The following is a 17,976-nucleotide window of genomic DNA, read 5'->3' on the forward strand; positions in this document are numbered from 1 at the left end:
TTTAAAATTTTTTTAACTATAGTATGAGCCATCAGTGAGCACCTAGCAGCAAATATGTTTGAAATGGAAAGTTTTCATGGAAGAAAAGCATACCTTTCATAGAAGAAAAGCAAGACATGTGAAACTATAACCTCGAAAATAAGGCCAAAGTTAGTGTCACACAGGGCTGCTGGCTATACAGGTGTTGCTTCAGCAAACTGAAGTCACTTGTGGGCTGTTTTAACTTACAGTGCACTTCTTGTTTCCCCCAAGTTATTTTTTTAAAAAAATTTGTTCCTGTTTATCACTCCTATATTTGGATATATCTAACCTTCTTTCTCCGAACACACAATATTTTCCAAAATATATGCCAGATTCTAGAGAAAACTACATTATGTAATTTGATCTTCTGAGCTCCTCTTTACTCTTTAAAATTCTAGTGATATATAAAATACATGGGCTAAATCAGCTAAAAACACAGCTCACAAATCTGTTTCTGTTCAGCTCTGGAAGTTTTGAATAATGTGCTTTGTTTCAATAAGCATCTGTTGGATGCAGTTGACATAATACCACAATTCTTAACCCCCTAATTTTTAAAGAATTTTTTGTTGTATATAGTATCCTGGAGCAATGCTGCATATAAAACATTTAGTTAAACACTGCATGAAAACAAATAGTGTACTGTAGTCACAAATTACTACATTAACATGCCAAAAGGCTTCCAGTAAACATTAGAAAGACAGAGGTACAAAAGACATAAGAATCCTTGGAATGCAATGAAAGGTGGTATTATAAACTCCTCAGGACTTGCAAACTGGAACAAGGATTGCACTTGTTCTGTTTATGTCTTACACAATGACTTGGTATATTAGCTGCTAACCTTACTGAAAGCTATACAATAGTATAAAAATATTTTTCTCACAAGAGTGCCTAAAAAAAAAAAAAAAGAAAAAAGAAAAAAGACTGCCCTTTCTTCTTTTGTTTAGGTGGGCTGATCTCCAGAAACACCAAACACTTGCAAGCATTCAGTACCTATGAAGATCAAGCTGGAAGAACCTGTGCTCTAAAAGAAAGAGGCAAATGGATTAGGCTGTATTCCTTCTGCATGAAATCAGCCTCCTAATGTGTCTGAACAACAAAATAAAGTTTTGAAGTCCGCAGAATGCATGGGGAAACAGTAATTGTCACTTTTGCAGTGCTGAAAAATGAGGGGTTTATACTCTGGAATTAAAAAGTTTTAGCTAAAAACTATTGTGGTGCTAGGAGCCAGGTCTTCTCCTTGCCAAATAAATGCAGTAAATATGGAATACAGAACAATTTCTGTAAAAATGTCTCATCCCTGTTCCCTTCCAATTAGCTTCAATATAGGCAGTCTGTTAAATTACAGGAGGGAGTATTTCTAATCAATATCGAATTACTGGTGGCTGATTTAAACAAGTTGTGTCCATGTCACTTCATTTTAGGAATGTAAGGGTAGGATCCTTAAGTGCACTGCATTAGCCGAAGTTTCTCAGATGAGTCAGTCTGTCCTGCAGGGCTGGGTCAGTGATGAGTGCTTTGGAATTCCAGCCAGAAAGGAAGCAGTGGAACAAGGCAGGCTTTTGTGGCACTTCTTTCCAAGTCCATGACACATAACCTTTTCTTCTCAGGCAGGACATCTCACAAACATGCTGTTGACAAATGGAGCCTTCTTGCTATGCAAAGGTGGCAAAACACTGAACAGCATTACAGTGCTGCTACTACATTAAAATGATGTTGACTGTTTTATAGTGTATAAAATTTCAACATGCAATACTTGGAGAGAAAATGATAATTAATGAGCTGATGACAGTACAGACATTTACAAAAATCAGACACTTCTCTAGCATAAAAATTATTTTGGAAAGCTACCACTATATTATATAGACTCGTTAGTCTAAACATTACCATCATAGGGGCCATAGCTGGCTATCCAAGATTCTTAGGGCACAGCTGCACCTGTATGGCTTTCTATATTTACATAAGGGAATGAGGAAAAAAAATCACATTAATTTCAGAGAGGAAGTAGACCTACTCAAAATCATAAAGTGCCACAAAACAGAGGAGTACTTCTAGGCACAGGTAAGAGAAGGAGCGTGATTTCTGCTCTTGAATATCTTTGTAGTCAAATTAAAATTTAAATATATTCTGAAAGTCTCTGTGGAATGAGAAGAAAAAAGTCCTTTATCTAGGATAATGAACTGGCTGACTAAAACACCAGAGTATTTTGCATCTTAATGTCAGCCAGAATATTTATACTGAAGAGCCTCTTGCTATGTAAAGTTCCCCTTTATGAGATGGATTAATGGAAATTTGGAGCTGTAACAAGACTAAAGCTGGATAGGGTAAAGTCTTCTACAGTTGTCTTTTTCCCTGGCTTATAAAGAGTTCAATAAGGTCAATACAATTTGAGTAAGAGAGAATATATTTCTTTCTTCCAAATCTCAAAAGCATACAATTATTATTACTTTTTTGCAAATATATTTGGCTTGCTAGAGTGGAAATGCTTACGAAATTTCATGAGAAATCAAAATTCTCTATGCAAAATGAAGGAAGGTTATTTTCACGGATAATGGAAAAGTTACTGCAATTTTAAAACAGCAAACACGACAGTCCACTAGAATGAGAAAATAAAAGTAAAAACTGATCTATTTGTTGAGATGGGGCTTTTGTTGTGGAATATATAGTTCTAGTACAGGGACTACTCTTATATGAATCATTCGAAAGCTGAGAGACAGTAGCTCCCCGAAAGAAAATGCAGTATTTACATAGCACTGTGTCTTAAGTGGTTATATATGACATATACATACACCTACTCTCAAAATACACCGCCATTGCCAAGAACAACATCTGACAATATTCTTCCATGATCCACAGGAAGATTAGCTTTCACAGCTCAGCAAAGACTGCCACAGCTTTTGGGCTATGCCTCTCAGACATTAAATGACCGTGAAAAATCAGTAATGAGTCCAGCAAGCGCAACGCAGACAGTGGGACAGCATGGAATGAATGGTCAGACCTGACACAGGAAAGTGGATGCAAGCCTCCACACACAGGTGAGCCTGGAGCTGGGACCCTGACCAACCCCTCCAGACACCCCACGCACAACTCCACCAGCTGCAGGAACAGCTGCTGAGCACCAGCAAAAAACAAACCAGCTTGGTGTGGAGTAAGGATATAAGCTTAAAATAGGGTAAGTTGTTCAGAAAACTACAGTAGCAAGGCTTTTGCTATGACACCCTCCAAGACCACACCACATCTGTGTGCACCAGGCAAGCCTGCAAGGTGTCCTGTCCTGCCCTACTGCGGCTGTCACAGAATCACAGAATTGTTAATATTGGAAGAGATCTCTGGAGATCATCCAGTCCAACCCCCTGGCAAGGCAAAGTCACCTAGAGCAGGTCACACATGTGTCCAGGTGGGTTTTGAACGTCTCCAGAGAGGGAGAGTCCATAATGTCCCGGTGCAGCCTGTTCCACTGCTCTGCTGCCCTCACTGTGAAGTTCTTCCTCGTGCTCAGGTAAAACTTCTTGCGTTCTAATTTCTGGCCATTGCTCCTCATCCTGTCGCTGGGCACCACTTGTAAAGAGCCTGGCACCATCCTCTTGGCACCTGCCTTAGAGATATTTATATGCATTGGGGAGATCTCCTCTCAGCCCTCTCCAGACTAAAGAGGCCCAGTTCCTGCAGTCTCTCCTCACGAGAGGGATGCTCCAGACCCGTTATCATCTTAATGACTCTCTGCTGGACCTCCTCCAGTATGATGGGATAAGGTGTTCTAAAAGCCGCTTTCGTGGAGGCTTTCGCCACGATGTTTTCCAAGAGCACAGCACACCCGTGTGCACCAGACAAGCCTGTGAGGGGCGGGATGCCGCCCTCCCCCGCCGCGTCTGCAAGGGAGGGCGCGGGGCTGGGCTGGGCTGGGCGAGGCACCTTAGCCGCTGCCTTGCCCGCGGCACCCCGGCTTCGTCCCACCACATCTGCACCGCAGGGCAGGGCAGGGCAGCCCCCGCCTCCGCCAGGGGCCACAGCCGCTCTGCCCCCGCCCCAAGGGGAACCGTGTCCCGCGGAGCCCGCCCCGAGCAGCTCCGCTCGCACGCCCGCCCCGCCATGGCGGCGAGAGGCTCCTCCCGCCATGCCCGGCATTTCCTGGCCGCGCTGCCTGGAGACGGCCGCCGGGGCGGGGCGGGGAGGAGCGGGGCGGGAAGGGGAGGATGCTGCGGCCGTCGCGGGGCGAGGCGGCGGCAGCGGCGGCAGGAGCATCGGTAGGAGCATCGGTACGAGCATCGGTACTTGGCGGCGTAGAGGATGCGGCGGCGGTGGTGTCGGCAGCAGCAGGCGGAGGAGCGGGGAGCGATGCGGTGCTGCGCGGCGGGGCCGTGGCCGCACAGCGCCCTCACCACGCTCCTGCTGACAGGTCGGTCACGGCGCGTCTCCCCGCGGCGAGCGGTGGCGGGGCCCGCCGGCAGCGGCCGGCCTGCGCCGCGGTGCCCCCTCTGCTCGGGTTTCGCGTCCCCTCCCGGCGGAACCGCCCCCCGGCCTCGCCCTGCGGCTGCGGCTCTCTGCGCGCCGCGTTCCCGCTGCTCCGTGCCCCCTGTCAGTGCGGGGGCCGGGCTGTCCCGCCATCCCCCCGTGCCGCGGCTCCGGCGGCTCCCGGAGGACGCTCCCCGGGCGGCGCAGGGATGGCGGCCTGCGCGCCCCCGCCCCAGGACCGCCACAGCCCCTCCCGGCGCGGCGGGGGCCCGGCTGAGGGAGCCCGGGGGCGGTGGGCGAGGCCGGAGCGGGGCGCGGGAGCCAGGCCTGGCTCGGAGCCGCGGGATGGCGCGGGAGGCTCCGCTCCCCGGGACTGGGCCGGGCCCGCTGCGCTCCTCCGCTGCCTCGACCTGGTGCCTGATGCGAGAGACGGGCTGTTGTGCGTACGGGGGTGTCTTTTGTGTTGCCCCTCTTCTCCCTTATCTCCTGTCTTGACTGCTTAGTCCAACCGGGCCAGAATTAGGAATTCAGAAAAAGTCTTGATCTTTGTCCCTAAAAGCTAAAGAATAGCTTTTGTGCGGTAGGCAGGTTTTTCACCCACAAGGTTTTTCACAGTGAAATGCATCAAACAGCTAACACTTAATAGCAGCCCAGCCGCAGGACTGCCTTTGTGAGACTTGTTACACCAGGAGTGAGTTAACAGCAAGAAATCCATTTGGGTTGAGTTCTGAGAGGTCAGTGGTGTGTTATGTGCAAGCAGCCTGCTCTGTATCATCTTGAATAGTATCTTGGTACCCTCCTAGTACTTTTTTTTACTTATGACCATGCTTGTCGTAGGTTATTGGCAGTAGAATTGACATGAGGTACTGGATATATTAAAGATGTGGTAAGAAGTTAAGTGTAAAGTTATTCAATATGAGGATTAATTTGTTAGGTGCAAGACACTGCTTTCCCCTTATGTGGAAATTTTTCCTGCCTCTTCCACCTTCCTCTCCCTCACTGATAGTGGGATAGCAACCAAGCAAGAACTAGGAAAATTTAGAAAAATCTTTCAGTATCAACTGAAGTAATGTATTTTAAAAAAGTCAACTAAATGAGCTTCTAGAAACTGAGTTCTGACCTTAATCCACACATCCTTTCCAGACTACATGGCAAGGGGTCTTAAGGTTTTTTCATGATAACTTTTCCACTTAGGCCTTTCTAAGGTTGGTTCAGTGAGATTTCATTGTTAAAACAGAAGAATATGTGGCTTGAAACTGATGTAAAAAAGGAGGCACGAACTTTAGTTCAGTTACATTCTTTTAAGAGATATCTATATAAAATGTACTCTTCGGCATGGTGGAGATCTTCATTTCTGATCTGAATGAAGCTGTCCCAGGAGCTCACCTGAGCTCCCCTATATTCTTTCTAAGTAAAGAACTTCCAACCTCATCTGCTGGCTCCAACATGAGCCATTGCCCAACATGAAAATCCATTCTTTTGAATCCTGTTCTTAAGTAAACTCTACACTACTGCAGCATTACTTAACAAGGCAAGAGACATCTTACAGACAAAACAACACATGAGAAGTAGCACAGGACTGGTAAATTTAGTCCTCTTCAACTAATATGGATTAGTTTTTCCCATTTGTGTTGTAGGATTTGATCTACAGAAGAAAGTTGACTTATGCTTTTTGCTTTTCATAAAAATATAGGAGAAAAATCTTTTTGAAGGATAGCTGCTGTCAGAAGTCAGAAAGGTTGTCTGCTTCTCATTTCTCCCTATCCTCCTTGAGGTAAAACAGTATTCCAACATCCAGGGGTTTCATGAGAATTAAGAATGTAAAGGTTGTAAGAGGGATTTGAGTTGCTCCTAGGGGTCTAGTATATACTCAGATTGAAGGTATTGACTCTCAAATGCAAGCTGATGAAGCTCCAGTGCTAGGAAAACATGGGACTTCATTGTGAGAAGTGACATATAGGATTAAGCATTTCTACTAGAAAGTAGTTATGTGTGCTTTGACTCTAGCTTTATAGTAACAGGCTTCCTAGAAGTTTGCTAAATTACACTGGTAGAGCTCTAAATTACACTGGTAGAGCTGTCTGTAATATTAGTTTGGCAGAGCAATAAATGACCCCCATATTGTGTATCTGCAGAGAGAGTGGCTATCAAAATGTTGTTTGAGTGACTGTGGCCAATGGTTTTGCCCTGTATTTCTGCACTTAGTTGTCAGTGCCTATGTTGTCCCTGGAATCCCTGTTTCATCCCAGGAATAGGGAGCTGTAGAGCAAGGGAGTTGTATTCTCCTATCTCTGTAAAGGGGTCAAAATGGGGAAGAAGCTCATTAGTTCTCACTTTGTGAGCTGTGGTTATGTGGTCACATTAATTTGTCATGAGGCTGCACTGCTGCCAGAAAGCATTCCGCAGCCCTTGCACAGCTAGGGATTATTTGCTGCTTCCCTTGGTGACGGATAACTTGTACAGTGATATCGTGGATTGGGTTATCTGGCTCAAAACTAATCAACCCACAAAAATAGTTCACTGAAATGTACGTACTGCCCAGGACTGGTGTGGGATCATTTCCACTGGTGTGTGTGAGGGGATCAGGAATGTGCTGGGAGTGCCCCCTTTGAGCAGGGCTGTGGACATGCCCATTTAAACAGCTGTGAAATCACTGGCTGGGGCGAGGATCCAGGAGGCTGAACCAGATCCCTGCACTTGTCCTGCTGTTGACAGCAGAAGTGCTGTTGGCAACACTCCGCTGCTAAACCACACCCTGTGCAAGGAGGCAGAACATTTCACAGATGGTCTGGTGTTTTCAGACTAACACCACAGCACATTTCCCCTTTCTTCTGTTGTGGATGCAATCATAAGGGCAGAGAAGCAGGTTTCCTTCAGAGAGCCTCTGGATGTCTGTCTGCCTGTACTACTAATCTGAGCCAGGTCGATGCATACAACCTAATGTCAATAGGTACTTACTTGAATAAGTAATTACAGAAGGGGAAAAGTAGCCATTCCACTAATATGCTTTTCATTACGGAAATACATTATTTATAAGCAGTACATGGAGACATCTTAAAGGTCCTAAAGCCAGATGATAAGAAATCAGCTTTATAGCAGATGTAACTGTTCAGTGTTAGTGTAGAAAGGCTTATTTTCTCTCCTTAATGTTTTTAGATTTGGTTAGGAGTTCATTAAAGTACTTCAGGAATTGCAGTCACTGAAGTAAAGCCCTTTCTTTCGAAGAAAGATTATTTCAAATCAAACTAGGAAAAAATTAAAACCTAGACAAGAGTATAATTTTTTTTCAGTATGTGAAGAGCTTTTGAAATCTTCCTGAATAGAGTGATAAATTCACAGCAGTCACTATGAGTGTAGAGTCCTTTCCCTAGCAGACTTCTAGAGGAAAAGAGGGAGTTACTAGTTTTGATTACTTCCATAGGAATTTGAATCTGTGTCTAAATGTTGTTACAATTGCAACACAAACAGTCAAAATGCCTTTTAAATGTAGGTTATTTTAGTGGCAGTCCAAGCTCTGAAAATGAGAAGTTAGAAAGAACAACCTACTGAGCAGACAGAAATCTTAGCATATTGAAATCAATGACTTTTCTGAATTCCTTAGTCTTTCAGAACAATTGCTACCTCAGAAATTTGGAATGCAATTGCAGGGATAGTTCATATCAAAAGATGATAGAAATGTAGGAGACATCCTGGAATAGCAGACTACCAGGGTGGCCTGGTCATACCCCTTGGTTACACCACAGGGCTGGGGCTGGAACAACAAGAACTGACAATGTTTCCCTCACCTTCGTGGAAATGCTACCCTGATTGTGTTCTCTTGTCTGGCCTGCAGTAGGAGGGAGAATGGTGGTGGGTAAATGCTACTGTTAATAAATCATGAGGGTTTTGTTCTCACTGTAGTTAATTTGAAGCATTTCTGTGAATGCCAGTGCTGAAGTTTAACAGTGAGACTGACAAATGCTTTATTTGGTTACTTTACTTGAATGATTTAGGAGAAATGTTCAGATGTTACAGTAATCAGTGGATAGCACAGGAATCAGATGGAAGACCTTCATTGCCTACTGAACAAAGATGAATAAGAATAGAGCTGAGAAACATTTCTGGGGTTGATTTGGACTTTTAAACAGTTTGAATAAATGGAATGTAGAGGGAACTGAGCAATCTGCAATGGAGAGCTAACACAAATTAATTCCTGTTTCTTACATAGTAGGTGTTGTTGAAGAGGGTTAGACAATATCCAGCCTCAGTGTGAATTTCCACTGAGCAAATCCCCTTTAATTCCTAGTAAATTTCTGTCATGTGTTACATAGTAGGCTAGAGGACAGTGCATGGAAGTTGGGAGAGGAGGGAGAGTAGGTGCTTTAATAGATGATGTGACAAGTGGGCAAGTACCCAGTGCGGACACCAGTGGATCCTCAGGAACTGCCTGGCTCTGATTTCAGCTGTGGGCCAAGCACCTGGCATATGCTTCTCTCTTCACAGATGTTTCACTTCAACTTGTGGTGTCAGTTGCTAACTGTTCTGCTGTGTGATTCTCAACAGTCCTTCAGAAAATTATGCTGTGTATGGATCTGCACTTCCAGCTCAGAATGCAGGAAGGAGCTACTGAGCCAGATGGGATATGCAGTAGAGGAGTGCAAGGGTAGCTTTTTAGAGTGGGGTTGTGCCCTAAGAGAGTAAGGGGCAGTGTAAGCATGGCCTGAGGCCCTGGTCTGTGGCATCAAAGTAACAAGCATGTGTTTATGTCAGGTCACAGGGGAAGGTGGAGGTGTAGGAGAGAGGGGAGATGGCAAGGTTTGAGAGCTGGAGCTGTGTGCTGGTTTAATAGTGGGAGAGGTGGGCTTGGGATCCTACTTCAAAGAAGGAATAAGAGGATGGGTAGAGGTGCAGGATACTGTATGGGAGGTCAGAGTGCAGTAAAGGAATGGGGAAGGTGTCGCAGTGCCTCTGCGCTCGGCGCAGCACGCAGGCTAGCTCAGCGTACTTCACTGCGGCTAACGCGTAGCAGGTCGGGGTGGCAGGGCGCGCGAGCCACCTCCTTCCAGTGGGCTCTTGGTTCCCCAAGGCGACAGAGCCTTGGTGTAGTCACGACAACGGCAGCAGTAAAAGAGTCGACTCTCTGAGATAGCTCAACAGGGTGGTTTATTGAGGGAGACAGACAGGAAGCTCAACCTCAGTCAGCAGCTGCTCTCAGAGAGCCCCGAGCTGAGCTGTGCACCAGGTTTTATACAGGGGAGGGTTCAGGGGAGGTGACAACAATCTAACCAATGAGGAAACAGAGGGGTGTAACAAGGGTGTTAACCATAGAATGGTGATCCAATCCCAAACTGGAGGGAGGGGCCTCCTCAGGCACCCACCAACCACTCGATGCCCTCCCTGGATCTTTCCAGAACCCAGGGAAGGGCCCCAAAGTGATGGACAGGGCGCCCAAGGGGAGAGAGAGAGGATTGACAACTGGGGTAGAGGGGGTAGGGATGATTGACACATAACGACTAGAACTTTCTATCTTACAAACAAGTTTAAACCATTATCAACATAGGGGGGTACAGGGAACAAACCATTTTACAAAGAACTTCAAAATGAACATAAACTCGTTAATCAATTCAACAAAACTAAAAACACACCGCTACATCAAGGTGAGGTTGGTCCATGATACTTGGGTCATTTTCTGATTGTTATGTGGTCAGAAATTGTTGTGGGTATCCTCTCTGTAAAGTATTATGCAAATATGTTTTAAAAAGGGGAAAAAAGTCTAAATTAATATAAATGTGATTTTTATTTATAACCAACACAATTATAATTAATAATTAAAAGAAGTGTAATTGGAGAAAGAAGAAGAAAGCTGTGGTATGCTTCACCTGGACATGTTCAAGTCCCAGACACAGAGCTATGAATTGCTCCTGCTGTTGAAGGCACTGGTGGGTTCTCCAGCAACTGTGGCAACATGTGTAATAGAATGAAGAGCCTGACACTATTAACATTCTTTTCATCGTGAATACAAGGCTGATTAAATTAATTCTAAACTGTCTCTTTGATAAAATGCATAGTTTGAATCCCTGCATTCTGTAGTATAAGGTCTCTTTTGTTATCCTTTAATCATATTCAGATCTTCCCAGAGCCTTCCTCATGTTGTCAGTTGCTTCTTGAAGGCTCTGTTAGACAGAGCATTTGAACAGTGATCATATCTGTATCAAGTACAAAAATAAATTCTGCCTGTTCCTCCTTGATGTTGCTGTTTACATGTCAGCTGTTCTTGCCAGTGTTCTGGTGAAAGCTCTGCTCAGCCTGACTTGTATCTCTAGGTTGTTACCCAAGCTGAGCATCCCTGAATTGTGTGCTCACAGTGTGTGTTTGGCATGCTGCTGCCTTTGTTCCTGGTGTGCAGGTACATTTTATTCTTTTGAACTGCACATCACTGATCATCTTTTTACCAGACAATGCAGACTGTTCTGTCAACTCTGTTATTTGTCTGACTCCTAGCCTTTGTTTTTACCTGCAAATTCTATCAGTATATTTGATACCTACAAGTCATTCTTTGTCTCCCCCTCCATCTCCGTCTCTATCCTGCCTCTCTTCCCTCCACCCCAGTTACACAAAGCTAATGCCAAAACTTTGTGAGACCCACTAGAAAGCTCATATAACAAATTAGCTTTTTAGCAGCCCTATTCTCTTGTTTTTCACATCTGTCATTTGAAAACAAACCAATGGTGATTTATATGAAAACATCACACTATAAATCCTAGGACCTGAAAGCAGGCATACTGGTTGCTTTTCCAGTTGCACTGTGAAATGCAGCATAGCATGGAGAGGTGGACAAGTAACTTCTTCAATCCACACAGCTAAACCTAGCACAACTTGGAACCCAAATCAAAGACAATTACTAATCCTTTCGATTGAAAACCACATTGTGGAACTTGTCTTTTTTTTTTTTTTTTTTTTAATTGCATTTAAATATGCTAAATTGATTTAGTATCTCCATTTTCAATCGAAGTGTTAGGCAAGAGGCTATGTAGTTAAGGGTAACATCATTTATTGCTGTCTTTTGGTGGGCTCATAAAAAGTGTCTGACAAGATGCATTAATTCCTTAATAAAAGTTAAATAAGGACTGTGATAAGTATAATATTTTTGACAAGAACTGTGATAACTCTAATACTGTTCTCCATTTAATAATTCAGTAATCTAATCTTGTATTAATTGTTTTGTCTGGTACTGGTGCTGTTTTGTAGCTGATGAGCCTCTGATTGCCCAGCTCACCCTATTGGAATAATGGAACAACTTTATTTGACCTTTTTAGGAATTTCTTGAATTTTTCAAGAATTACGAAAATTCACACAAAATTTCATAGTCCCTAGGATGTTATTATGTTAAGACATGCAATATATGCAGACCTGTTCAGCAGGGAAAAAGTTGTTAGAAATGTTATTGTGTTGGTATGGTAATAATTGCATCAATCAAATTATTAAATTTAGGAAATAAATAAAATTAAAAGTGCTTTAAAATGCAATTTTTAATTACACTTCATCCTCAATTCAGTTTTAGATATTTTCTGTAAATTATCAATAATAAATATCTGTCTTACATGAGTAGATTGAGTGTGGTGTATCTTTATTGCTGCTTAAGCCAGATCTCTTTGGCCTCCTGAATTCTGTTTGGAGAATGTCTTATCGCTAATTTTATAGCTGCCTGGTGTAACAGGTCAGTTTCCACAGATATTTAGGCTTCTTTCATGTACTGTGCATGTTTTCCAATAGGTGTTCATTTCTTCCTGCAAACTGGTGCATCTGTACACAAGTACTGCTCCTTGATGTTTCTGGTATTGCTGTTTTTACAAGGACATTAAGATGCTAATCCAAAAACATCTTTCATCCAGGGTTTGACATGAGTTCTCACTCCCGAACTATTTCACAAAAATACCTATTCATTATGGCCACTTTCCTAGCATCTGACTGCAGCTCCTTCCCTCTGCACTTTCAGCTGGCATGTAACTGTACAGCTGGTGTACCCATCACAGAAGAACAGGAACAAAAAGTGGGGAGTGAGGCGGGAGCTTTCTCAGGCACCTCTGCTGCTGGTGAGATGGAGTCTTTCTGTCAGCTCCACAGCTGCTTTCTGTCTCCAGCAATCATGTGCTCCTCACTGCATTTAAAACTTCCACCTTCAGCTGCAGGTATCCAGCTGATTTGAGGCTGTGTTCTAGTTGTGTGCTATGTAGGCAGCCAGTTTTAATGGGTTCTTTTTTCAAAATTGATTATTGGTTGTGCCTGCAAGGGAATGTGTCTTTATATAAGCATCATCATAAAAGCAAAGCTTGCATATATTACTTTTCCTACTTTGACCAAAATATACTACTCCAGTGAAAGCTACTTTATATATTTTTCTGTGTATGCGAGGTTTTCCCAGTGCAAGTATATTTTTCAGAGAATGCTCTTCTTCATCGTTGTTATCAGTACAATTATGTCAGCAGAAGTGTCTGCAGAGGTTTAAGCATTTAGTGTGAACTTAGCATATTTGGAAAAATGAGTGTCAAAAAGGTGATTGTCAGAAAGATTATTACCTGTTTATGTATTCAAACCAAACACCTCTGTTTTTTGACCTGTGGTTCCTAAATCTGACTCAAACCAGAACATGCTGTAGAATGTGTCTGATCCCATCTGATCAGATTGTGGAAGTCTGTTGATCTGACTAATTTTTTTTTTTGCATTTGTTTTATTCTGAAAAGCTTTTTTACTAAGCTCTGCTGATGGCAATAATGGAACTGTTAACTGGACGACTAAGCGAGCCCACAGTTATGTTATCAGCAGAATAAAGGCTGTTCAGAAGAATGGTGAGTTTAGGTTGTAAGTTTAAATACCCTGTTGGTTCAAGCAAATCTGCTTTTAATATTTCTTGCTTTTCCAGTCATGTCCTTGTTTTAGGAGTAGGGTGCTATTTTAAGGTAGGTAATTTGGAAAACTTTACATTTCTTCAATCTCCAGATATTCACAGACCTGTGTGTTCTTGTTAGTCTCCCCTGACTTTTCCTGTTCCTGTAGCTTTGCTTGAAATAATGGCTGTGTGTATACCTAATACTGCACATTTTCTTACCATGGCTGGTTGCTTGAAGATGCCTCTGCAGTTTTCTTAATACAGTAACTTCTCTGTAACAATTTTAAAAAGTCTTCTCACCTCAGAGTATTTGACTGGCTTTTGTGCAAGTACACATTAAATACTGTAGCACATTGCCTGAGAAGAAACTTTGCACTGATTGCTCATCTAGGCAGGCAATCTGGATTGGCCTCCAGGTCAAGTTGTTTCTGGGATTGTGCTTCATCTGCTGAATATCACTGGGGAGAGAACCAATTGAAATTTCTAGAAAAAAACCCAAAACTTCCAGGTGTATTACTTCCTGAGGATCATCAACATACAGGCTGCAACCAACATGGTGAATCTTCTGAAATTTCTGGAGATGGATGTTTTCTGTTTCTGGTAGCAGGCTCTGGGATACAGGCTGATAAAATCCCGTCTGAATTCCTGTTTGTGCCTGTGTTCAAGACCTATAAGGAGATCTTGGGATCTACAGCAAGTCCTCCAAGTGATCTGGAAACAAGAAAGAGGAAAGCAGTGCTGTCAAAGTAGCTGATTGTAGCAGGGATCTGATGTGATCCTAAGTAAAGAAGATTTTTAATTTCCCATCCCATGATTAGTTTTACAGAAGCTTTTCACAGTCCCTGAGACTTTTATCTACCTCAGGGAGTTTGCCCAGACAATTCACAGCTGGCAGCCTGCTGTATTAGATTAGTATCTATTTGTTAAGTATATTCAGTTTCGTCCCTAGATCACCCAAGATGATGATTACACATTCATCTCCAGTCTCAGTCTCACAAAAATAATCATGGGTTTTAAAAGCTTATGAAAAAAGTAGCATTTCACTTGTTTCATTCTTGAAGAGCTAGTGATAGATATAGTGGACTGAAGACTCATCATTTTCCTTCTGCTTTTGAAGAAACTTCTTGGGGGAAAACAAGGAGGGCATTCTGACAAGAAGGGCAAGAACTTTTGAGTTCTTAATCACCATACTTGTATCATTATGATGTGTTTGTCATTACAAAATAAAACAGGTTTATGGGTTTTTTCCTTCTGAGAGATGTTTTTAGACTTCACCAGGATCAGTGTTTTGTATCTGCATCAAATCCTTACTGACATGCTATTTCAGCAGCAAGGAATGTCTCTATGCTAGGAATGGGCAGGCATTTAGTAGTCATAATAGGTTTCCTATAGCAGACAAAATTAGTGTTATATTTTTATTTCAGTAACTGCTGATTCTATTATGCTTGTTTCTTTCTGAAAGAATGGCTTATGGAGAAAAATACACATTACTTTTTCATTGTTCTTCCTGTTTTAAATGGATTTTTGTTGTAGAGGAAAAGCATCGGAAATGGAGGAATGAACTTCTCTAGGTAATTGATGCTCTTTCAGCCAGCCACCGTATTTTTGTCAGCTCTTTGGTTCTATTAATGTTACTTTTTCAGCTTTTCTTGAAAATATTTGAAAGGAAATTAGTTAACTTTCTTGTGCTGTTTACAGTTCATTCAGAGAATTGAGTGCAGAGTTTTTTAGATAATAATTTGCTAATTTTAAGTAAATAAATTAATGATTTACTGTACGTAAGTCTACATAATGAAAATTACAGTAGCTGTTTTATTAACCACACAGAATTGTAACAATTCAAATTTCAGAATCATTTTAATTTTGTCACTAAGATAAAATTATTAGAAAGGTGCTCTGTTTAGTATTGTGTCAAAAGTGGTTTTCAAATATGGGAAAAAGCGTATGCTGTGAAATGTGATCAGTAGTATATCCAGAGCTATACGTCCTGCAACATTAGGCTTGAAGAGTGTAACTAAATGTGGAGGTCTACATTACAGATGTCTGCATCTCCTCTCAGATGCCTCTGCAGTCCATGGAGATCTGCTCAGTGTAGCCTGGAATCTAGGACATGATTCATCTCATCTCATTTACAGGAGAAATCAAATAAATCAACCCCTAGAAGCATTTGTTTCTTCTCTACTGACTATAAAAGGAGCCTGACTAACTCAGTGGTGGATGTTGTTTCTGTAGGCATCTAAAATTAGGTGAGAGAGATTCCACTTAGAGTACGTGGTGCGAGGGTTGAAATGCCTGTGATTAATGCCTAATTAGTGGTGCCTTTTAAAGCAGATCTCAAGTAAGAAAGTTGGTATAATTATAAGGCTGGAGAAATGATACCAGGATTAAAAAAATTACACCAGAATTAAAAAGTTACGTGAGCTTTATCCACATTTCAAATGGGTCCTGGTTATTAATCCAGGTGTTGAAATTAGCCCCTCTGGGACCTACAGGTTTGTTCCTGTAAGTTTGTTACAATGACTGAAATGTCTTTTGGAGTCTGTCTTCCCAGTAGCAGCATCTCCACGCTGTATGGCCTATAATTTGTTTTTGGAGATGTGATTCCTCATGAAGTTTCTTCTACTTTGGCAAGTGTGATGGTTTTGCAAGCAAGCAAGGCTGGTAGCTATGTGTGGTTATCTGTGGCTTACCATCTTTATCTACTACTTTTGTAATCTTCATCTCACTGACAAAATCTATTAGCGATGATCAATTCTTTAAGGGCATCAAATTAAAAATCAGTAGTAATAAAACTAATAATACAAGTTACAATCAGTCTTATTAAGGCACTGTGAGAAATACCTATTAAATCAGTATTCTCTGTTTATATTTACATTTTGAAACTTGTTGATAAAGTGGCTTCTTTTCCATCTAATTTATTGTAATGGTTTCTTCATTCTTCTAATTCATTAAAATATGTATGTAGTTCTGCATCAAATGTGTTATATTAAAAAAGCTATGCCCTTGTCAATGAATTTTGTACTAAATAAAAACCACCTTACTGCTTTTACATAAGCCAATTGTTCTGAATTAAGTTTTCTTTAGTTTTTTGTTTCTCAGTCCTGTGAAATATGGCTTCACTTTTTTTTGTTTGGAGTCAGTTTCACCTGACTGGCTTATAAATACCCTTGTCCTTTTGTTTTGTCCTTCAATACAAGCCCAACATCTTTAGTAAAGAGCTCTCTAACGAAAGTTTGAGATGTATTTTTTTACCCTGGTGGTCTGAGAAAGTCTAGTTTTAAGAATTCTTAAAAATCATCTGTTGTGAATTGCTATCTCTTTTCTGCACAAGAAAAATCTGCCAGTTCTGTTCAGTGGGGAATGAGAACTGTCAATTGGTAAGGTTCGTCTGTATTCTTCTGTTGCTTTCTTTATGTAAAAGATCAGGAAACATGATTGTATCATTCATTTATTGTACTTTTATTGATGTAATATTACAAATAAACCAATTATAAAATGACAATAGGCTTCCTCATTTTTTTAAATTACAATAAAAATAAAGAGCGTATACAACTTCTGAAATCTTAACATAGGCAGTTTTGTTTATTGCAGTCTTGGATAGGATCCTGTTGGATAAAGAGAGGGATTGCTCTGTGTTCTGTTCTTAAATCTATATAACCTTTTAAAAATCTTATTAACAGGTGTCTAATATTTGTTGCTTTCCTTCTCCCAGATGTCTGCATTGCTGTTGAAATGCATGAAGTTACCTAGAGCATGTCTCATTTTTACCTTTTTTCTGTCTCTTATCTCTCTTTCTGCTTTTCAGTGTACACAATTCTGTCTAAGGTGCACTCTGATCGGAATGTATACCCTTCTGCTGGAGTTCTGTTTGTTCATGTTTTGGAGAGAGAATACTTTAAGGGGGAATTTCCCCCTTACCCAAAGCCTGGTATGAGATGCTAAGATCTTCCATATTATATGCAAATACAGAAAAAATATTATTATAAAAAATTGAAGTCTATTTAGCATACCTTGTGGTTCAACGTATAAGATAAACAAGGCAGGTTTTCATTTCTATTGAAATATTGTCCAATGAAATAAAATGTGTAGTCCTACACTTCTAAAATATTCTACTTTGTGATCGTTTGTGAAAAGATGCATATAATCGTATATTTTGGAAAAAATGTACTAAATTTGGGAGGGTGTAGTAACTCATATATATCTGATATTAAGAAGTGTTCCTTTTGCATTAAATATGAAATGGTGGAAATTTATTAATTATGTCTGTTAAAAATGCTATTTATCTGGACACCGTTTCAGACATAGTATGTATCAGGCTATATGAAGGAGCAATTTGAAAGCATATAGTAAATATAAGACAAAACAGAAGATTAAATCAAACATGAGACTTCATAATATTGTTTTCTTTCATTTTAAAAAATAGTCCTTTGGCTTCAGCCTTCTTCCTGTATTTAGGAAGAGTTTAATGTTAGCAAGCAGAAGGAGCTGTGATTTCCTAAGTGTGATTTTGCCATACACTGGAGCTAAAAGACTGGACACTACAGGTTAGAATATGTGTAGGCAATATGTAGGGGTGGGAAGAGAGAGAGCATTCAGTTTATCAACAATGAAAAAGAATAAATGTATCCAACTTATATAAA

General features: G+C 41.3%; 1 protein-coding gene across 9 annotated transcripts in view; it reads left to right on the forward strand.

Annotated features, from left to right (window-relative positions):
• Positions 1-4,261: 4,261 nt before the first annotated feature.
• The window catches only part of SGCE (sarcoglycan epsilon), a 33,477-nt gene continuing 19,762 nt past the window's right edge, over positions 4,262-17,976 (forward strand). For 6 of the 9 annotated variants that reach the window (XM_040067569.1, XM_040067576.1, XM_040067598.1 and 3 more), the window contains exons 1-3: positions 4,268-4,414; positions 13,191-13,295; positions 17,142-17,264. In XM_040067569.1, the coding sequence (XP_039923503.1) occupies positions 4,306-4,414; positions 13,191-13,295; positions 17,142-17,264 (337 nt within the window). In that variant the 5' untranslated portion in view covers positions 4,268-4,305. Of the gene's footprint in view, positions 4,415-13,190; positions 13,296-17,141; positions 17,265-17,976 lie in introns of all 9 variants that reach the window. The other 3 variants (XM_040067630.2, XM_040067613.1, XM_040067605.1) reach the window with 3 other exon arrangements.

Source organism: Hirundo rustica, chromosome 1 (genome assembly GCF_015227805.2).
Source record: "Hirundo rustica isolate bHirRus1 chromosome 1, bHirRus1.pri.v3, whole genome shotgun sequence".
NCBI lineage: Eukaryota > Metazoa > Chordata > Aves > Passeriformes > Hirundinidae > Hirundo > Hirundo rustica.